The sequence below is a fragment of the Anabas testudineus genome, chromosome 3 (genome assembly GCF_900324465.2).
Source record: "Anabas testudineus chromosome 3, fAnaTes1.2, whole genome shotgun sequence".
NCBI lineage: Eukaryota > Metazoa > Chordata > Actinopteri > Anabantiformes > Anabantidae > Anabas > Anabas testudineus.
The window spans coordinates 26,487,646-26,510,722 of record NC_046612.1 but is presented as its reverse complement, the minus strand read 5'-3'; the positions used below and the strand labels follow the sequence as shown (position 1 = coordinate 26,510,722).

General features: G+C 38.9%; 2 protein-coding genes across 4 annotated transcripts; one reads left to right on the top strand and one right to left on the bottom strand.

Annotated features, from left to right (window-relative positions):
* Nucleotides 1–631: 631 nt before the first annotated feature.
* Nucleotides 632–5,416, bottom strand: lins1 (lines homolog 1). Its single transcript, XM_026379055.2, has 6 exons — nt 5,058–5,416; nt 4,860–4,955; nt 3,907–4,039; nt 2,952–3,545; nt 2,325–2,511; nt 632–1,849 (listed from the first exon to the last, which is right to left on the bottom strand). Exons 1-6 carry the CDS (start codon nt 5,394–5,396, stop codon nt 1,078–1,080), a joined length of 2,121 nt encoding a protein of 706 aa, XP_026234840.1. The 5' UTR covers nt 5,397–5,416; the 3' UTR covers nt 632–1,077.
* A 1,082-nt stretch (nt 5,417–6,498) lies between these two features.
* Nucleotides 6,499–18,858, top strand: asb7 (ankyrin repeat and SOCS box containing 7). Of its 3 annotated transcripts, none has more exons than XM_026378617.1 (5): nt 6,499–6,707; nt 7,361–7,466; nt 9,192–9,403; nt 11,166–11,771; nt 17,282–18,858. In XM_026378617.1, the coding sequence occupies exons 2-5, from the start codon at nt 7,429–7,431 to the stop codon at nt 17,419–17,421; spliced, it is 996 nt and encodes a 331-aa protein (XP_026234402.1). In that variant the 5' UTR covers nt 6,499–6,707; nt 7,361–7,428; the 3' UTR covers nt 17,422–18,858. The 3 variants fall into 3 exon arrangements, with proteins under 3 accessions (XP_026234402.1, XP_026234404.1, XP_026234403.1); XM_026378619.1 differs by having other exon boundaries at nt 9,150–9,403; XM_026378618.1 differs by having other exon boundaries at nt 6,500–6,569.
* Nucleotides 18,859–23,077: the final 4,219 nt, after the last annotated feature.

Genomic DNA, 23,077 nt, shown 5'->3' with positions numbered 1-23,077 from the left:
GTTCCACTGTAGTGCTGACACTGCTATATATTTGCAGTCTCACAGCATACAGGAGCAGGCTGAACTTGGAGCTGGGGATTGCCATAATATTCATAATCACAATGTTGACAAGGTAGAAAGATATCTGAGAATAATGTCAACTAAACAGCATTAACAGGAAGCATTTTAACATACGCTCACCTCAAGTATTGGGAACTTTAGATGTGTTTAACATGGACGCCCAGCATCAACAGCTTACATTACTAAAATACTGCAATATTTTGCAATCTGTGCAATTTATAATTTAAAATATAGGTATTTCTACCACATATTCTTAAGTCAGTAAAGAATCTCTTATAGTGTTGACATTTTAACTGCTCCAGCCCCTTCAGTTTGAATAAATAAAACAAAAACCAGACTACATTAAAGAGTAAGAGGTCCTTTGAGTTAAATTTTTGTTGTGTTAATACTGGCAAAATAGTTATTTGTACACTTGGCAACAAAAATGCTTTTGTACTGTACAAGATGCATGGTAAATGACCAGGTAGCCTGAGAAGAACAGGTTTTGTGGTTGACTGGACACTTACTTGATTAATGAAGAAAAACCTTTTCATTATTGCACAGCATACCACGAATGCTCTCCAAAATGCGCTGAATTTATTTTGTTTATTTATTTATCAGATCATCAAGTTTAATATTACCGGTACACAAAGATAACCCAAGTAAATATGAAATGCAGTTTTTAAATAATTATTTAATTTATTAAGGTAAAAAGAGCTGTCCAAACATTCATGGTCCTATGTAAAAAAGGAAATGCTAAATCATTACTAAACTGTGATTTACCACATTTGCAGTTAGATTTTACTGGCCCGACCCAAACCAGTGGCTCAAATAAACCACACCATTTACAGTTTGTTCTATTAGCAATATTATTGGGACTGTATAATTAGGAGTGTTAGTATCATTTGTCCTTGTGCTTTTTCAATTTCTGTTGCTTTTATGTGATGGAAGGCAGAGAACATGTTGACATACTCAAAACACGACAGACACGCAGACTCTTATGCTTACATACAACTTCACAAAACAAAAAAAAAAACATCATTTATTGAACCGTGACAACTGTGACTGTTGGGAACACTTCTGTACTTGTTCTAAGAGCTTTAAGAGTGAAGAAGGCTTGTATGGAAAGAGTTTCTTTGTCTGCAGCCTCATCAGCACCTCTCTGAGCTCAGACAGACAAAGGACTGTTTTAACGTATGTTTCACAGGTCACCTTCCCTGACAGAGTAGCCATGTTCAGCACTTGTGGTTGCCTTTCCAGTGTGGACTTTGATTTGCTTAGTAATCCCCTTGAGTCAGATAATTGTCTTTGTTTGATAGATATTTGGGGTCCAGTAGTCTCTTGTTTCATAGCCAAGGCACTTAATGTGCCTTTATCAAACACAGATGCCCCTGATTCATCCTCAGAAATCTCCATGGTTTCTTGACTAGAATCTTCAGAGCTGTCATACTCCACTAGGTGAGGTCTAACAATCAAACTGACCTTTTCCACTAGTGGCTGACCTTTATATGGCAGTGCAGATATGTCACCATGACTTGAGCAAGTAAGTGTCTCCTGCACTGAAGGATGAGAGTGTGACATGCTGAATGTTCTACATGCTGCAGTGAAGCCCATCCAGTCAACTGTGAGGTACTTTAGGTACCGCACAAAGTACTCCAGAAAGCAGGTTTCAGTGGAGATGAGGAAGTCAAGAAGCATGCTGTGGTCGAAGGAGACACTCTGAAGCAGAAAGAGGAAGTGGCAATGTGGGTTGCAGCCAGAGGCACAGGCTGTCTCTAACACAGCAGGGTCATCCAACCCAAAGCACAGTCTGTGAGAAGAGACACACATTTTAGTTAGCTCTTTTAGAAATCATGCTACATCCTAGACTGCAGAAGCTGTTTATCAGATTTGTACTCCCTTTGTCATTACAGGCCATTATCTGATAGCAAATTTAAATTCTTCTTGAAAATAAATGACAGGAATGTTTTGTTTTAGTATATAATTTAGTAAGTTTTTTGGATAATTTAGTGAGAACTTATTCAACTTCTCTGACTTATAAAAGGCCTGGTTGTACACCATTAGATTTTTTACCTTGATGCTGTGAGTGTTAACACTGATCTTATGATGTGGAAAGGAACAGGAAAGCCAAAGCTCGAGGTTTTGGCTGCTTTTAACACTTGTCAGAGACACTACATCATGTCCTATTTTTACTATTATCTCACAATGTCTAACATTTCAATTATTTCACATTTAAGGATCTTAAATTGGAAAATAATATAATTTCACATATCTGGCAGTTGTACCTCTGATGGAGGAATATGGAAAGCAAGGCTTTGGCTGCCTCAATCATGTCATCATCCTGTTCTCCAGACACCCGGCTGACACAACAGCAGAGATGAGTGGATTCAAACAGCTGGATGCTGCACTGCCTCATGAAGGCCCACAATCTCTGTAGATACCCATAAACTTCTGAGGCACTGTCCACCGCTCCTGTGAGAGGACACAGAGCGAGTGTCAAAATAGCCACTGAACTCAAGTAAGAATACTGCCACCTGCTGCGAACACCCTGTGATAGAGTAAGAATTCTCTTTGTGCTATACTGAATCAACTTCTGAAACTGCACACCCTGTGCTATCATCTAAACAGGACAGTTAAGTTAAGGTATTTTTGTGTTTTACTTTTATTGACAGTAATTTCACTGTTTTGATTCAGTCTCAGTTCTCTCATCAAGCTTGTTTCCAGCTGCACCAGCTGTTTTCCTCGCCAATCCTACAGCATACCAACTTCCCAGTAGCAAACAGCACACCTTAAAATTTAGAGATTAGCTGGGGCTACACAGGAGCATCTGAGATCCAAAGAGCCAGATATTGTGGCTCAGTGTACTGTATGGTGTATGTGTACCAGTTTTGTGTTGCATCATGGATTCTCACCTGTTCCACCAGCTGTCTGAACGTGAAGTTCCACCGACTTGAGAAGAAGCAGGCTGACAGCTCTTAGGATCACACAGTCAGGCTTCCGACCTTCATAACCTGTGATGTGTCTGGTTCCCCCAAAGAAAGATGCAGACTCCACTTGAACACTCTCCAACCAATTAGCAGTCACTGCTGTTAACACAGTCTCAGCCAGCGTGCTCATATCAGAGCTAAAGTGCTCATATTTCAGACCACTGGACAGCACTTCTAAATTCCAATCCTCTCCAGCCTGCTGAAGCACAGCTCGCTTCAGAAGCAACAGTGCTCGCTTTTTGACAAAATAGTCAGAGGTGCCGCTGACTGTGGACAGGAGTGCTGAGGAGTACAGGTGGGTTATTCTCTGACTCTTCAGACAGATACCAGCACCAGACATCAAACTGGAAGCAGTCAGCACCTCCAGCAGGTCCAGCAGGAGGCAGAACGTTGTTCTCCAGTGTTGACCGCTGGTAAAATCTACTAAAGACTGTGTTAGCGTTTTTCTCTCGGAAAGAAATTTTGAACATAAAGCGCATAGACTCAAGTCAAAAGCTGCCACAAGTTTCCCAAGAATCTCTGATGGGGGAAAAAAAAAAAAGCAAACATAAATGAAAGATCAGACGCAAAAAAACACAACATGGTCAAACTCTAAGCAATCTGTGCTGCTCTATTGTGGCCTTTGTGCCAGTCTTTTTGATCAATTGCCCTACCTAGTGTAGAAATAACTTAACATGCTATAATTTTAATATGTCATGTTCTGTGTCACATTAAGCACCAATTCTGTATTGGCTGCTGCAATGTTAGTGTTTTCTGCTTGTCTCTGTACGTGGTAAACTGGATATCTTTGGGCTGGACACACAGTAGTAGGGTTTGGCTGTCACTCAGATCTAAGCTGTGCTCACAGTGAATGTAAATGTATAAAACTAGCTGCTTTTACCTTGATGAGCTCCTTTAAGAAGTCTTTTAAAAACTTCAGTTAGCGACCACAGACAGGCGTCCAATTCCAAACCAGGAGATGAGCTGTTAAATACCTGCACAAACTTCTGCTGCCACACAGGATTGACTGTAACCTGAGAAATGAAAGTTTATAACACATAAAGTGCCAAACATTTGTGGAAGGTTTGTGAACCCTTTAAATCTTCTACGTTTCTGTAGACATAAGATTTTAAATGTGATCTAATTATCTAGTCCCAGATATTGGGATACATATTAAACAAAAAATGCACATCTCCGGATTGGCTTGGAGGGATTTTAGGCCGCTCCTCTTTACAGAACCGCTTTAACTTTGGGATGTTGGTTGGCTTCTTAACATGAAATGCCTGCTTCACATCATTTCATAGCATTTCTTTAGAATAAAATATCCATCCATCCATTTTCTTAGCTGCTTGTCCACTGAAGGGTCACAGGAGCGCTGATGCCTATCTCAGCTGTCATCGGGCGAGAGGCGGGATACACCCTGGACAGGTCGCCAGTCCATCGCAGGGAAGACATACAGAGACAGACGACCTTTCACACTCACATTCACACCTATGGGCAATTTAAAGTCACCAATTAACCTAAGATGCATGTATTTGGAGGTGGGAGGAAGCTGGAGTACCCAAAGAGAACCTACGCAGGGATGGGGATAACATGCAAATTCCACACAGAAAGGCACCCTGCTGACCTCTGGATTTGAACCATGGTCCTTCTGCCACCCAAGATAAAACATATAACATATAAAACATTGACAGTAAGGCCTTTCTTGAGGCAGTCTCAAAAACTGCATATTAATGGAGGCCTTCCTAAAAATGACAATATCATTTAATACAGCAGAGATGTGTAAAAAGTGTTGACAGGGGAAATGGGTCCTACAGCTTCAGTTCATTAATTCCAGATGATACAGATACTCACAGATTTGTGATGGATGATATGATAGAAAACACTTGCTGACACACTCTTTGCAGCCAGATGGGAGATTATCTGGTCTTCAGTCTTAAACTGATGGACCTGTGGAAAACAGCTTTTTATGTCACTGTAGAAAACCTTTCACGTCATTGTGTAAAAAAAAGCTTTTTAGTGTTTCTTCAGCCAGGACAGCGTGTGACTCACAAGCTGCAACATGACATCCATTTCTTGAAACAACATCCTCAAGATCTCCGTGAAGTACAAGGTCACTTCTGGAGGCTGGCTCTGAGACGTCAGGCAGGAGGTCATCTTCTCCAGCAGAGTCAGGCTGATGCGTGTGAGATCCACAGTGTATTCTGCAGCAACACTCCCTCTGTCTTCACGAGGCACCAGTGCACACACCCCAGAAAATATCACATCAGCTACATCCGCAGCACTTCGACTGGGACACGATCCCATCGCGAAACATCTGTACACATCTGCCAAACAGTCAAAACGCTCGCTTATGGTGTAACCCTCTCTGCAGCACGCCGTGAGAGCCATGACACTGCCTCTTCCGTATAGACCTGCCACGTGACAACACGCGGAAGCAAAAGCCAACAAATGGTTCTGAAGCTGAGTGAAGGCACATAGACGTAACATGACCGGAAGTATGCAACGTCCTTCAAAATAAAACGAAAGAGATTTCATTCCTTTCTGGGGTCATTCTGGTAAACAATAACGTGCTCAAGTTGTCCAGTAGAAGTTCTGACACTTTGAGGTGTACAGTTTATATCAGCATTCAGGCAACGTGTAGCTCAGTTGGACAAGACACCGTCATTTACTGCAGCTGTCCAAACAAGAATTTCCCCAGGGGGATCTATTAAGTATGTCATTATTATTAATATTATCAGCGGCTCATCAGCCATTCTTATAGCACCTTATATAATATGAACATTTTGTGATCATGTTTGCTTGTACTTTTTCTTACGTCACTTTAGTACTTCATATTCTTGTCCATCAAACATGGATCAATAAAGCTTTCATTTTTCCTTGTCTTTACATTTTTAAGTTTGAAACTATAATCAACAAATGCTTCTCATATAATTAAATATTAGTTACATACCCAAAAGGACAAAATAGATCAATCTACAATAAATAAATAACGAAAAAGGATACAAATAAATGCATATTTAAATTATGCTGTGAAGCCATTGATCATTTGTTATTATTTTTACACTTCTGAGCCACATTTTCGGTTAAGTTTTAAGTATTGGTCCAGTGTTTAAATGTGAAGAAGCAAGCTTTTTCCACTTGATTCAGATATAGCCAGATCTTCTTCTTCATCTCTGTACTCTACTATTTTCCTCAATAACAAGACGTCATTGGATATCAGATATTTAGTTTGACGCTATACTCAACTAGTTCTCTAGTTTGAATACTGTTATTAATTATGTCTCAATTTTTAGCTTTCAATGTTGCATTTTTTTGTCTCAAATGACAGCCTTTGTTTTGAATCAGATATAAGCAAGTAGCATTTTTTATTTATTTATTTATTTTATTTTTATTTTATTTTTTTGCAAATTTTTTTTAGAGTTGTGTGATTTGTGCTTTTATTCTGAAAGTTTAGATACGGAAGTGTCGTTATTTTGCTGTTGTCATTCTGATGAGACTTTGTTGTTAAAACTGATTGTTAAGATCGCAGTGATGGTCAAGATTAATGAAACAGATTTTTGGGCAAGTTTAAACAGACAATATTGCTTTTTATTGATGGATTTGAGTTGAAGAGGACAAAGATATGTAGCTTTGACAACTCCTGTTCTTTCCATCTGGAAGCTGATTGGTTAAGTTAAGCGTCGGCTCAGCGTCTGTCAAGTAAATATTTGTTTAATAGAATGGTTGTTGTGTTTTTCAGTAAATATAAGACTTATCTTTAATGTTGATGCACCTGGCCTGGTATTTATATGTACCCAACGCTACGTCCAAAAAGTCACACAAGCTAGCAAGCGAATGCTTGTGAGTTTGTTAGCTTGCTGGCTAATCAGCGTTAGCTAACATCCTGGGACAAATATAGCCCTAAAATCAGGTGTTTTGTCTAAACTAACGGTCATTTGACACATGTGGCAGTGTGTAAAACGACAGTTTTACACACTGCCCTTTTGGTTTCCCAGTTTCTAATGCTTATCGTCATTGTTTACTTGTGCGTAGTTTGGTTTTATATATTTGGTTGTGTTAGCAAATAAAGCCATTCTATTGTCCATTGTTTCCATCAACCCGTTGACATAACTAACAAAACTGTGTTTAACATAATTGCCAAATATCTAGCAGGCTTTTCTGCCTTGTTTCAACGTTTTATTCATTTAAATTATGTAAGTTTAAACCTGGGCTATTTCTTTTAGCAAGTTGTGCAATTGCAACATACCTCTCCTTTTGACATGTTCATTTTAGCCAGAACAGGCAGTTGTTGACATTAACATATGATTTTTTGATGTACACCTCCACTAACAATTGTTTTGTTTGTGTTGCAGAAACCACTATTTAAGTCTTATCAGCATTGCCGGTAGTGCTACTGTGTACAGAGAAGTGCAGCTTCGTTATGACTAAGAGGAGCCCGTCTCTTCAGCTTGTCAAAAGGTACATTCTGTTATTAATCTTTAACACTGTCAAGTGGTCAACTAAACTAAGGTCAAACATTTAAACAAAATAAGTCGTTTCTCTTAACTATAGAAATCAAAATCCCTCAGTGCTGTTGATGTGAAATTAGCTTAGTTGTGGTTTTAGTTAAATCTATGTTAAGGGAAACCAAATATTTTAGCCTCTTAAAGGCCATTTCTATGGGTTTGACTTCAAAAGACAAGATTCCAGCTTTCATTTCCAAGTGTTTATGTAGAAGATGGCACCTTTAGTTTGAACCCACCCATTTTTAATTTGAACAAAATTATTGGAAGTACCTGTTAGACCCAGGTCTGCCCCTTTTACATTGATTATTAAAACAATAAATAGCACTGAATGTCTATGCTCAGTTTCAGATTTGAGTTTTGCCATTGCATTTATAGTTTATTTAATTTCAATTCAATTTTATTTTTATAACACCAAATCATAATAGATGTCATCTCAAGGCACATTACGGTGTTGAAGGTTTAAGACTTTACAAAATATAACTGTATATAGAATTATAAAGAAAACCCAACAACCCACTTGAGCAAGCACTAGGCGACAGTGGAGAGGAAACACTCCCTTTAACAGAAGAAACCTCCAGCAGAACCAGGCTCAGGGTAGGCATCCATCTGCCTTAACTGGGTGGGGTGAGTGGAAAGAGAAGAGAGAAAGAACAGCAGGCAAAAAAAAAAACAGGTTGATAGGACCAGTAACCGCACTCTGGAAATATACAGCTGGGGATACTTGCAGAAAAGTACAGAGAGAGGGAGACAGAGAGGATGAAATACAACTACAGGAGAGAGAAAACACAAAGTTAAGGACATGCAATGGTGGAACTTCAATGAATAGACAAGAAGAGAGGAGAGGAGCTAAGTGCATCAGTAGTGATCCCCCAGCCAACAAATCTATAGCAGCATAACTAAGAGATGGTTCAGAGTCACCTGATCCATCTCTAACTATAAGCTTTATAAAAAAGGAAAGATTTAAGTCTAGTTTTAAATATAGAGAGGATGTGTGCCTCCCGAACTTGAACTGGCAGCTGGTTATACAGGAGAGGAGCTCCTGGAAACTCTAGGAACCGCCAGTATACCTGTACTCTGACAACGTCCAGTCTAGAAGTAAGAAATGCATGAACTAGTTTTTCAGCATCACTTTGAGACAGAATAATCCCAATTTTAGCAATATCCCTCAGGTGGAAGAAGGCAGTTCTAGAGATTTCTTAGGCAATTCTATGTCTGTAGTAGTGTGCAGTGTATAGTCATAGTGTACAACTTAACTTTGTACCACAGCTTATGATGTTTAGCTACTGTTTATATGGCGGCTGCCATATAAGTTCAGGTTTTGAAAATTTGTCTGAATTTTCATTCAGTGGTATGAGATCAGTAGTGTTTTTCACATTGGTTATTGCAGTCTGTATCTTGAGAATAAAGATATTGGCCTTAATTTCTGCATCTGTTTGCAAGATTTGTATTAGATATTGTTTAATTTAAGTTGTTCAGCACATTTATGTAATGACATGTACTGTATATGAAACGTTACTCAATATTCTGGATAGTAGAAGATGGTTGTAGTTACTCTACCCTTGGTATTTGATTCTCAAATGTCAACAACACAATGTTCTACTACACACAGAATGCAATCAATGATTTTTCCTAACAGAGCTTAGGTACAGATGAACATTCCCATTCCGAAATGTGACAGGATGCTGAACCATCACTGCAGAAGGAATCCTGAGCTTCATGAGGAGCTGCAGATCCAGGCTGCAGTGGCAGCTGGGGATGTCTGCACTGTAAGGAGAATGCTGGAGCAAGGGTACTCGCCTAAGATTCGCGATGCCAATGGATGGACACTGCTCCATTTCTCTGCTGCCAAAGGAAAAGAAAGATGTGTTCGAGTCTTTCTGGAACATGGAGGTTTGAGATTTTGTCCTTTTTGTCTTGCTGCTGATGTTATTATTACTTTTGGGTGGTTAGCATCATGTGACATGACATGTTTTGGTTTTTTCTTCCTTTACTAGAGTAGCCTTTGTGTTGAAAGCCATTCAGGTATTGCAGCTTGACAGTCAAGAAGACCATAAAATAGTTAACAGTTATATAATATATGATTATAAAATATTTGACGTAATTTTTGCAGCTCCCCAAATCTCAACAATAGTCAGTAGGGATTCACAGACCCCTACAGGCTAAACAGTAGCACCCTGGGCACCTATTCTGGTGGAGTGGGGCCTGGGTTCCTAGTTGTGCACAAGAATGCCTGGCCTCATGTGGCGAGAATATGTAGACAGTCCCTGGAGAATGAAGGAATTGATACCATTGACTGGCCGCAATGTTTGCCTGAGCTAAATCCAATAGAACACATCTGGGACATTATGTTTCCCTCCATTGACGCCAAAAGCTTAGTGATGACCTGGATCTAGATCTGGGAGGAGATACCCAAGTATAATTAGGACCATGCTCCAATGTTGTCAGGGCTGCATACAAGCACTACTGAGTACCCTTTTGCAATTAACTTTTAGCATAATTTTTTCACTTTGATTTTCAGGCTGTCCTGAATTCACCTATCTGATTGTTTGTAATTTTCATTTCCGGAACATTCTTTTTTTCCTAACACTTTGCCCAGTCCACATCAGTATAGATATCAGCATGATTTTTCCCCACTGAGATCTGTTTTTTTTTAAGTGTTCCTTTATGGGGTTTTTTTAACAGTGTATTTCAGTTGGACAGATAATGTGCACTCATTGAATTAATTAGCATTCTGTGGCTGATACTCAGCCAGATGTCCCTGTGAAGGCAGATAGTCCTGCTTGTCAGAGCTTGACAGCACAAATTTTTAAATTTGATTTTGTCCTTTTTTTTTTATTAACATTTTACCTTCTTTCTTCATAGCTGGTGCAGAGACTTTTAATTTGTGCCTTTGTGTCATTCAGACTGGATTACTACTGGATAATATAATGTTTTCAGGCGCACTGAGCTAGTACTGAAAGTCTCTAAATGATTCAGAATGCTGCAGCAGGAATTTTAACCAAATCTGGAATATTGGACCATATTACACCAGTCGTAGCTTCCCCTCATTGCCTCCGTATTAAATTCAGATCAGTCTTTAAGGCGCTTCTGGTGACATATAAAATCTTATATCAAACTGCTCTTTTAATAACTATCTCATCTCCATAAGTGGGACTCTTGTCTCTCCCCACAGTTAAAAAGAAGTCAGCTGGGTGCAGGGTCTTTTCTTACTGGGTCTTTTCTTCTGGAATAACCTCCCTGATGACGTCTGACAGCCTGACTCTGTGTTTTGTCCTCAATTATTTGTTATTGACAAATTAAATATTTTTTCTTGATCTTGTTTATAACCTATGAACAGAAGGGCTGTGCCCAAATATTCTAATATTTTTTTGCTAGATATATTCAGTTTTCAGTTTTGATACTTTTATGTGCTTACTTTTTTCTTTGCTTCTTTTTAAACTAAATGTAAGATATCAGTAATAGTTTAATTTAAAATGTGGAAATACTGTACATATTTATTGAAATTCTTTATAGTGTAGCACTGTAGCTGTAACTACAGAAGTCCCCTCAAACAATGTCACCCAAAGCATCAAAGCTTTGGTTTAAGACTTTTAAACTCTTGCTTTGTGTGACTTTGCTCTCATTTTCACTCTTTCTACTCTCCTGTGTGCAGCTGACCCCACAGTGAAGGATTTTATTGGTGGCTTCACAGCTCTTCATTATGCTGCAATGCATGGCAGAGCGCGCATTGCCCGGCTGATGCTGGAGTCAGACTTTCGCAGTGATATTATCAATGCAAAAAGCAATGATGGCTGGACACCACTGCATGTGGCAGCACATTATGGTCGAGACTCATTTGTACGCCTCCTGCTCGAGTTCAGGGCTGAGGTGGATCCACTGAGTGACAAAGGGACCACACCACTGCAGCTGGCCATCATCCGTGAGCGCTCTAGCTGTGTACGGATCCTGCTGGACCATGGTGCCAATATTGACATTCAAAATGGCTTCCTGCTGCGATATGCCGTCATCAAGGGCAATCACTCATACTGCCGCATGTTCCTGCAGAGGGGAGCAGACACAAACCTTGGACGTCTTGAAGATGGACAGACCCCACTGCACCTGTCAGCCCTCAGAGATGATGTGTTGTGCGCCCAGATGCTCTATACGTATGGTGCTGATACCAATACCAGGAACTATGAGGGCCAGACACCTGTAGCTGTATCTGTTAGCATGTCTGGAATCAGCCGGCCATGTCTGGACTTCTTGCAGGAGGTCACCAGTAAGTCCCACCAACACACTATCAGAAGCATGTTGCGTACTGTATTCTGTTCCCACTTTATGTGTGGACAGATTAAAACAAATCATGTCATCATGTTAATAAGCAATTAATACCTTTTAATTGTTTAGTTTATAAAGTGTATATTGATACACATTTTCATTGATTGAGTCATTTACAGATTGAAATAACAATAATAATAATAATAACAATATTAATATTAATAATGAATACTTTATTAATCCCTTTGTGGAAATTGTGGTTGGACAGCTGCCAGACAGTGCAAGACACCGAAACCTACTACGGGGTTTCGGTGTCTTGTCCAAGAACACCTCAGCAAGTAGCCAGGAGGAACCGGGAATCAAACACCCCGGGTTCGTACACGACTGCTCTATCACCTGAGTTACTGCCGCCCACATAATAGCATTGGGATCTGGATCACAGTACATTTTACAATTTATTTGTAAGTGCAGGAAGAACAACCTCTTTTCAGTGCAAGATTTCCTTTGATAGAGAGATTTGCATTAGTGGCAGTATTTGGTTTGCAAAATGTGATATTTGATTGGGAAGTGAACACTTTATTTACAAGCATGAATACTAGCCAGTATTGCATGCCTGTTAGCTAATGCAACGTGGCATATGGAAAGGATGTTCTTACCTGTGAAAAGTAATCTGTCAAAGTGGGTGGGGTGTACAAAAGGATTCTGAGTTTAGTAAGTTGAGAGGAGGTATGGAGTGAAATACTGCTGCTTGCCAACATGGGGTTATAATGACTAGTGTTCAGTCACAGAACAATCCCAGGTCAGAGGAACAGGAGAGCACATTACCTGAAGCATTATGATTTACAAAGAACAATGGCTGCATTCCTCCATTGCCCCCTGAACTTTGATATCAAAGATATCAAAGAGCTGTGCACTGATTCAGACAAGCCCTTTCAGAGACTCCAACCATCAGCTAGATCACATATCTGCCGGTGTTATTGACGGGTTAGGCTCATCCCACACAGAATGAAAAGGGCACCTATGTCTTTTCAACTGCTGCACATGACAGCATTTCCCTCTGTAGAGATTTCTCATGACCGTACCATGTCCAGCAGTACTCATATCATTGTTCTAAAATGGTTTGAGCACTGACAAAACCAAAAGTTGTTTCACCCAGAGGAAATTTCACAGGTGAATTTCCAACTTTAGGTTTATTCTAGGTGAGCTTTATAATCCAAAAAAATAGCATAATGCTGCATACTGTTTGAACTTGTGAGGCTGTAGCAGCCTGTTGACCTGGGGCTAATTCTTCCACTCACTGAGTAGCATGCCATCGCTTTAACATCTTGCTTGTTTGATGTGAAATGAACATTTAGGCTCCCTTGGGCAAGTAATATTATATATATATATATATATATATATATATATATATATATATATATATATATATATATATATATATATATATATATATATATATATGTATGTATGTGTATGTGTATATGTGTGTATATATATATATATATATATATATATATATATATATATATATATATATATATATATATATATATATATATATATGTGTGTGTGTGTGTGTGTGTGTGTATATGTATATATGTATATATATATATATATATATATATATATATATGTGTGTGTGTATATATATATATGTCAGCTATAACATTAAAACCATTCATCCAACCATCCATCAGTCTTCTATGCAGCTTATCATGCTAAGGGTTGCGTGGGACAGCAGATCCCAGCTGTCACTGGGCAAGTGGTAGACATTTCATTGGCTGCATCCAAGTCTTTCAACAGATCAACAGTACCTGTCCCAGTTCACAGGTTTCTCCAAATGCAGCCTCCCTTCTCCCCATTACACTGGACAGTCTATCACACAGCAGACACATGTAGACTTTCCAGCAGTCTACCACTCCATTGTGGTTCTCCAACATTAATACCACCTTGCAGTATTAAAGTTAGGGTGGACAGAGGTCAGTGCGAGAAAAATTATATGCTGGCCATGATCGATTGGTGGCAGAACACAGACTGGGTTAGAGTCCCCTTGATGACCCAGTGTCAACTACAACAATAAAACTACAAGATGGATTTTTTGATGTTGCCCATCATTGTGGACTACAGTATATCTTTGAACCATTTGCTGTTTATCTCAGCGGGTCAATGTAATAAAATAGTCGAAGTACACATAATTACTTTTTTAAATAACCATTTATAAATGCAGGATATAGGATAAGGTTTTGAGATATCCATCATTGAGGTTTGAGCTGCTATCTCTGCACAGTAAATATGAATAGGATGGTAAAGACCCTGCACTGAAATTTCTTTTAAGTACCATGGAATCTAGATTTCTTTTGTATGTCTGTAATGAGAGAACTCTTTCTCTTAACTTATGTGTATTTCTTGTGATGGTGGACATGGTGGAGTGTCTTCAGCAGGGCGTTTCTACACCTACATCTAACTCTTAACACACATAATTTCCTGGAATCAATGGGAATCTTCTGAACTGTTTGCATAGAGCTGATAACAGTGTGTTGTGACTCATTTGGGGAACTGATTAATACCTTTGGATGGTTCATTTGAACAGTGTTTTCCTACACTTTCATATTTGTGTGCAGCTTTAGAATAGAAGTATTTTATGATAGCGAAACTATTTTAGTATATATGTGCAGCTAAATGTTGCCTAAACTAGACATACAAAAATAAGACTAAAAACACTAAGACCATAAGAATAACTCCTATTCTTCCATTTCATCGGCTGCATCCAAGTCTTTCAACAGATTAACAGTACCTGTCCCAGTTTACAGGTTTCTCCAAATGCATCCTCCCTTCTCCCCATTACACTATCGCCCAAAAAATGCATTGAAAGCTAAAAGACTGAAAGTCTGCCTAAACCTTTAGTATTGAGAGATGAAGCATAAAGAGTACTTTACTGCTTTAATTTAACAAAATTTTTCAAGTGTTTTTCCTTTCTAAGAAAACATTTGCAAAGTCTCTTTTTCTTAAAAAGACAGTGACATGAGTGGAATTGAGTGAATCAAATAGCTATATGTGCATTTTCATGTGTGTCAAAGTGGCACCCACTCATACAGAAAATTCAGAAAATTATTATTTATTAATGTTCAGTGTATATGGGAGGTCCCCCGGCCAACTAAGCTATAGCAGCATAACTAAGAGATTCAAGATTCAAGATTCAAAAAACTTTATTAATCCCAGAGGGAAATTATTTTGCCTCATTACCATTGTTCTCAAAACAGACAGAAAGAAAAGGAACCACAACCAGGAAAGATCCAACACCAACATAAATACACAATAACATCAATACAGAAAAACTCAATATATATACAGAATATGTAAAATAGATAAATGGAATTGGATCAAAATATATAGATTCACAGCAAGTATATGACACTTTCACTTCCCCCACCCCTTACAGAGGGGGGAGGAATTGTACAGATTGATGGCCACAGGTAGAAAGGATCTCCTGTGGCGCTCTGTGGAGCATTTAATGTTAATAAGCCTTTGGCTGAACATGCTCCTCTGTCCAACCAACAAACTGTGCAGTGGGTGGGAGGGATTGTCCAGGATTGAGAGGAGTTTGGACAGCATCCTCCTCTCAGCTACAACATGTAGAGGGTCCAGCTCCACCCCCAGAACAGAGCCAGCCCTCCTAATCAGTTTATTTAGTCTGTTAGTGTCTGCCACCTTCACGTTGCTGCCCCAGCAGACCACCGCATAAAAGATGACACTGGCCACCACAGACTCATAAAACATCCGCAGCATGGTGCTGCAGACGTTGAAGGACCGAGTCTCCTCAGAAAGTACATCCGGCTCTGAGCCTTCCTGTACAATGCTGCTGAGTTCTTAGTCCAGTCCAGTTTGTTGTCCAAGTCCACTCCCAGGTATTTGTACTCAGACACGACCTCCACCTCCTCCCCCTGTATACAGAGAGGGATGACAGGACTCCCAAATTTCCTGAAGTCCATCACCAGCTCCTTTGTTTTATTGATGTTGAGTTGCAGATGGTTGAGTCCACACCAGTCAACAAAACTGTCCACCACTGTTCTGTTGAAGGCTAGATGAGATGGTTCACAGTCACTTGAGCTCTTTAAGCTTTATAAAACCCGAACATTTTAAGCCTAACATGCCTCCCGAACCTGAACTGGGAGCTGGTTTCCAAAGGAGATGAATAGCTCTTTACAGCTAAAGGCTCTGCCTTTGTGTTCTTCTGGGAAAATATGGAACTATGAGGTCTTTAAGATATGATTGAGCTTGATTGAGGAGGAGGAGAAGGATTTTAAATTGTATTCTGGGTTTTACAGGGAGCCAATGGAGAGACACAAATGTGGGAGAAATATGATCTCTAGTGCAAATTCCAGTCAGAACTCACACAGCAGCATTTTGGATTAACTGTAGGCTTTTAAGGAGTTACTGGGATATTCTATTAATATTGAATTACAATAGTCTAGTCTAGAAATAAATGCATGTTTTGGTCCATCCAATGCCGCCAGGTTGCACCTCAGGCAATCCGGGAGCTCAGTGATGCCTTGGACCAGAACTGGGAGGAGATACCCCTGGGCATCATCTGTCATCTCATTAGGAGCATGCCCCTGACATTGTCAGGCATGCATACAAGCATGTGGGAGCCATACAACTTACTGAGTACCGTTTTAATTTCAGTAAAATGGACCAACCGGCTGCATAATTTTTCCACTTTGATTTTCAGGGTCTCTTTGAATTCAGCCCTCTGTAGGTTGTTAATGTTCTGAAAGTTATTTTGTTATGTGTTTTTACGCTAGATGCCCTTTCTGATGCAACCCTGCCATACTTATCCGGGCTCAGAACCGGCACCAGGGTCGCCCTTGGTGTCTGGGCAGGGCCATACCTAGTTTGGTGATGTGAACCTACAGCCTTACATATCCCAACCCAATGCTCTACCACTGAGCCACCAAGCTTACTACGTTATGTGACAACTGTGTTGATGCTACTTTCCTTTTTATTGGCACTAACTAAAGGTTCTGCAACTACCTTAACCAAACTGCTGCAGCAGCGAGTCTCTCCAAAGTCTGCAGGCAGCAGAAACCACATAGGTGTACTATCAACAAGCTAACAGGCTAATTAGCTAACGTGCTAACAAACAGACAAACTAACAAGCACAGAGTCTGCTCTGCATTTTTTGGCGAATGCGATCAAGGCCATGCAATGATACTACACTTTGTACTGATGTAAAAAGGCAGTCTGCAGCCCCAACTTGGCACCTACTTAAGTAAGGAGGGGAAAGCAGGTCTGTAGTCCGAGTGTCTGTGAGACTGTTGCCAACTTTGCTTGATGTTGCACTACAGTATATTTCATACTTCACAGTTTTAATAATAATTCTAATGTGAAAATGGTAAATCTAACCTTCAGACATTTTACTGTGGTTAAAATTTTCAATTAAAACTGGTTACCATTTTATCCCTACTTAGTTGTTATTCCACTGTATGATAAATGTTTCTGTTCTTTTTGCAGAGCAACCTCGGACTTTGCAAGACTTGTGTCGAATAAAAATACGTCACTGCATCGGCCTTCAAAGCCTGAAGTTCTTGGAGGATCTACCAATTGCAAAGGTTATGAAAGACTATTTAAAACATAAGTTTGACAGTGTGTGAAGACACCAATAATAGGAATGGTGATGGTGACTGAAAACTCATTTGTAAAGACTATGCAATCACAGTTCTCCTTGTTTGCAAGAAACGTCAACAGCTCTGTTCTATACATGGTGGAAGATAGTTAGTGCAGTTTGATTGTCAACATATTATAAATAGTTTTCTACATCTGTTTTTACAGTTGAAGAATAGAAATGGATCCATTATAGTTGTTTTTGTGGGAGAAACCTAATTTGACTGAAAATAGCGTTGTTACTAAGCATTATTAATATTACCATTTGCTTGATCAGGTTGTCTTAAAGTGCATACTTACCAACTATTATATTTTAATTTGTCTTCCAGTATGTGTTTTTTTCTTTATGTGCTGTGTAAAGCTAAACTTAAAGCAAATGATAATTTTCTTTCTGATCACTGATGGCTATAAATGCCCAGTAATTAATCTAAATCACCATATGCCCTTGCTTAAGCCTCTGAATCACCACCTACATCAGTATTTTTGACTTATTAAAAGTATTGATGTGGGTAGAACGGAATGTCAAGCTCTGAAGTTTTATACTTAAATTAGTGATATGGACCAATCTGGAATTAATATGTGGCTTAATCTGTACCAGCATAACTTCAATATGAACCTAACTGTAAAATATCAACAGCAAACTGAGATGAAATGTCCACAAGAGTGTATTTAAAAAAACAACAAATAACAGCATTGGATTTATGCAGACATTCCTTAAGATCATTTTTTTCTGGTATACATTAATGTAATATGTATTTTATTTCCTACTGACAAGCAAGAATATAACATGCAGGTGAAACAAACACAGTTTAGTACTTAATTCTGTTTGGGAGAGATCAACTGCAAGTCAAGTTGCTCTGTCCATTTCTATACTATTTGTAGTACATTTGAGTTTGGGGTGAGTGCACTGTGATAGGTGCTATTCAGAAAGCACCACATTTGCTTCCTTATGGAGTGATTAATGGAAAGATGAAATAAAAAAAAAAGTCTGTTTTGAAAAACACTGACACAAAATCGTTAGAAACTACAGTGTAAATATATTATATGTACAACAAATATTTTTGTAGAATTTATTTAAGCAATGATCTATGATATTTGTAATGTATTTAAATTTTGGAAAATATGATCTGTTTGGTGTGACTCAAGTATTTCTTGAGTGCGTGTGTGTGTGTGTGTGTCTGAGTTCAAATACTCATACTTTACAAAAATAATTTGTAAACATCTTGCATTTTCTTGTGTTCTCAGTTTGTTTTTTTTTTTAAAGCAGAAATGTTGGGTGCTTTTTTAAAAATTCTCATCTTTACTATACTGTGAATTTTTCATTTGACAAATAAAATAAAATGTAGGAGTTGGGGTTCAAATAATGCCCGTACCACAAGTAACATTATATCTCTGCATGTGCATATAAATAAATGGTTTTCTTGAAATGTTGTATTCAAGATCCATTTGAACAGTGTTTACCTACATTTTCATATTTGTGTGCAGCTTTAGAATAGAAGCATTTTATGATAGCTAAACTATTTTAGTATATATGTGCAGCTAAATGTTGCCTAAACTAGACATACAAAAATAAGACTAAAAACACTAAGACCATTAGAATCCTATAAGACTCCTTTTCTTCCATTTCATTGGCTGCATCCAAGTCTTTCAACAGATTAACCTCTCCCAGTTTACAGGTTTCTCCAAATGCAGCCTCCCTTCTCCCCATTACACTATGGCCCAAAAAAAATCATTGAAAGCTATAAGAGAAATCTGCCTAAACTTTTAGTAATGAGAGGTGAAGCGTAAAGAGTATGCTTTAACTTAACAAAAGTTTGAGTTTCAAGTGCTTTTCCGTTCATAGAAAACGTTTGTAAAGTCTCTTTTTCTTAAAAAGACAGGGACTCATATAGACATGAGTCCATATGAGTCCTTACCATCTAGTGCACTTCTATTTTTCTTTGCCTTTATGGGCATATTGGTATTATGCTGCCACCTGTCAGACAGTGGAATTGAGTGAATCAAATAGCTACCTGTGCATTTTCATGTGTGTCAAAGTGGCACCCACTCATACAGAAAGTGCTCTATAGCACTACTGAAAGTCAGCAGGTCTCTCCTGGATACCTTTTATTCCAAAGCATTAGTCCTAGACCTGACATTTACTGATAACTGATTTAGGACCCAATTCTCACCAGGTAATGCGTGCTTTGACCTGCCAACCAATCAAACCCATAAAAAGATAACGAGATACCACCATTCTGTATTATGTGCCACTGTTTTCCTGATGGTATTTATCAGCACCGTGGCTAAAGAGTGTTCTTTGCTGTAGATCTGCAAACATGATTAAATACTGTGGCTGGTGTCAAAATTTAATTTAATTAAAAATATATATATTTTTGCCCAATGTTTCACATTGTCGGTTTTTCTGTATCTGGTTTTGGATGGCATAGCTTTTTTAGCAACAACATTTGAAGTGTTTGTGAACAAGTCTGTCATACATTGACTGCCATATCCAAACAGTTCCTCTGCAGGCTTTGGTCATCACAGTCAGGAAAAACATACTTAAAACCTATATATGTCTTATGTGGCTATCAAATGGCTAAAAGTCTTCCAAATCATTAACTACTGAATGTACAGAATATGAATATTTTTAAATGTACAAAGGAAAATGTGTGAATAAACTAAAGAAACTTTTTGCTTTTTGGGGGTGTGAGCCATTGTTTGTGTGTGTGTGATAAATTTATAGTAAGAGGTCAAATGTGATATAAATGAGGATTTGGCCATGTTGACAGTACATTTTCTAAGTTATGTATATATTGGTAGTCAAAACGCTGTCTAAAACTACACAGATGTTAAAAGACACACAGTTACTACACACAGTTTGGTTGCGTTTGTCTAACTAATTGCTGACGTCCGAGTCTGCTGAGCCTGTTCCTACTTGGGCACAAAGGTCTTTGAATGGTGACGTGGTTTAATTTGAATCATCATTCTGGGTCTGTACACCACTACAATGGATTTGAAATTAAATAATCAATATGTGTAAGTCCAAGAGGTCACAAAAGACCCCACAACAACATCCAAAGAACTGCAGGCCTCATTTGCCTCAATTAAGGTGAGTGTTCATGACTCCACCATAAGACAGAGAGTGGGCAAAAATGGTTTGTATGGCAGAGTTCCAAGACCACTGCTAAACAAAAAGAACTTAAAGGCTCGTCTCAGTTTTGCCAGAAAACATCTTCATGATTCTCAAGACTTTTGGGAAAATACTCTGTGGACTGACAAGACAAAAGTTGAACTTTTTGAAAGAGCCATTATGTGTGGCGTAAAGGTGAAGGCATTTCAGAAAAAGAACATCATACCAACAGTAAAATATGGCAGTGGTAGTGTGATGGTCTGGGGCTGTTTTGCTGCGTCAGGACCTGGAAGGCTTGCTGTGATAAATGGAACCATGTATTCTGCTGTGTACCAAAATATCCTGAAGGAGAATGTCCGAATCCAATTGAGATGCTGTGGCGTGACCAAAGATGAGTGGGCCAAACTTCCTCCACAGCGCTGTATCAGACTCATTGCAAGCTATCGAAAACGCTTGATTGCAGTTGTTGCTGCTAAGGGTGGCCCAACCAGTTATTATGTTTAGGGGGCAAACACTTTTTCACACAGGGCAATGTAGTTTTTGATTTATTTTTACCCCTAATAATAAAAACCTTGATTTAAAAACTGCATGATGTGTTTACTTGCATGATCATTGAATAATTCAATTTGTTTGATGATCAGACAAATTCAGATCAGACACGTGTGACAAACATGCAAACATGGTGCTTCTAACTCAGAAGAGACGCCTCTGAACTTTCCTGACCTGTCCAGTGTTCCCACTGAATAGCTAGATCTGAAGGAAGTGTTAACATACAATGACCAGAAAAAGCATGTAAAGTTTATTATTATTTAAATAAACATATAATTTAATTTAAATTCACATAATATGTGAAGTCAAGAGTATTAACAAATATAATGTGCCTAAAATACTGGCACAGAACAAATTCTGATCTTTCATGTCTTTATTGAGAACAACCATAAAAACCCCATAGTGATAGTGGAAAAAGTATGTTTTTACCAGAAAACGATGAAAGTCCAAAATGCTCACCTACTTTTTCTTGCCACTGTACATCATGCCACTTGTCTGGCTTAACATCATGCATATGACCGTGCCATTGATCTCCTCACTGGTATTTCTCCACCTCAAGGTTGACTCTACTCCTTAACTGGACCTAAATGTCAAGCCATAGACCTATATCTCAGAATATTTTGCTGCTTATTAGATCCATTGATGTCCTCACCTGTTGGGGCTGTTGCATTTTACTGGGAAGGAAGACAGCAGCCTTTCATCCAATTTCTACCACTGATTCATTAAAAACTGCAGTTCACCTCTATCCTCCAACAACTAACTTCAATCAAAACAGGTTATGGTGGATGCCTGAAGCTGCAAATGCCTTCACTAGTAAGAGAGTAATGTTTTTCCTTGCATCAATCCTTATCCTCCTCCAGGCAGTTTGTGGACTCCAGTGCTGGGGCTGGCCTGTCTGAGTGGCTGCTTCTGATTGCTTCATCCCTGTGCTTTCTTTCCCCTAAGTTGAACACCACAGAAAAATTAGGACATTGGTGACCAAGAATTGCTTGCCATTAAGTTGGCAATAGGAGCTGTTATCTTGACTGTGGTGGGTAGGTTTAGTGTGGTCTGCTTCATATCCTTGTCTAATCTACCTTTAGCCATTAACACAGAGGCACTGATCAACAAAGTAGTCATGCTACATGGCCCGACATTGTATCAGACTGTAACATTGTCTGAATTGAATATGCTGACAACTCACTCCTATCTGCAGCTACAGGGCTAGCACCATTCCAGACTGTTTATTGTTTCCAGCATCCCCTCTTCTCCAACCAGGAAGGAGAGTTCCACATTCCATCTGTTCATGCCCTGCCATCTCGAAGGCCTCATCAGACCCTGAAGCCATGAGATTGGTCACAGTATGTCTTACATGCTAAGGCCTGGTAATTAATTTTTGTCTTCTGTGAAAGAAATGTTTCTCTCTCCTGCATTTTAATAACTGTTCTGTAGTCCTGTGTGGACGACATCCTGTTTTAACACAGAAGAACGAAAAAGAAAAACACCAAGCAGCAACAACAATGGGCAGGTTGGTAGGGCCAGTTTCTGCACTCTGGAAATGTACAGCTCCAAGGCCAAGGCCAGGGATCCCTGCAGAGAGAGAGAGAGAGAAAGACAACACACTAGGAAACACAACTACGAGAGACAAATTACACAAGTACAATTATTACACAAGTAAATGACATCCAATGGTGGCATTTACTGCCTACTGAAACTAAATTGGGAGCTGGTTCCACTGGAGAGGAGCTTGATAGCTAAAGGCTCTGCCTCTAACTCAACATTTGGAAACTTTAGGAACCATAAGTAGACCTGCACTGTGAGAGCAAAGTGTTCTGCTGTGAAAATTGGCACTATAAGGTCTTTAAAATATGATGAAGCTTGATTATTAAGTATTTCATATGAGTCACTTTATCAATATTCCTCAGGTGCAAGAAGGCAGTTCTAAAGTGTTATTTTATGTATAGGTAAAGAAGATATCTTGGTTAAAGATAAGTCGAGGGATTTCC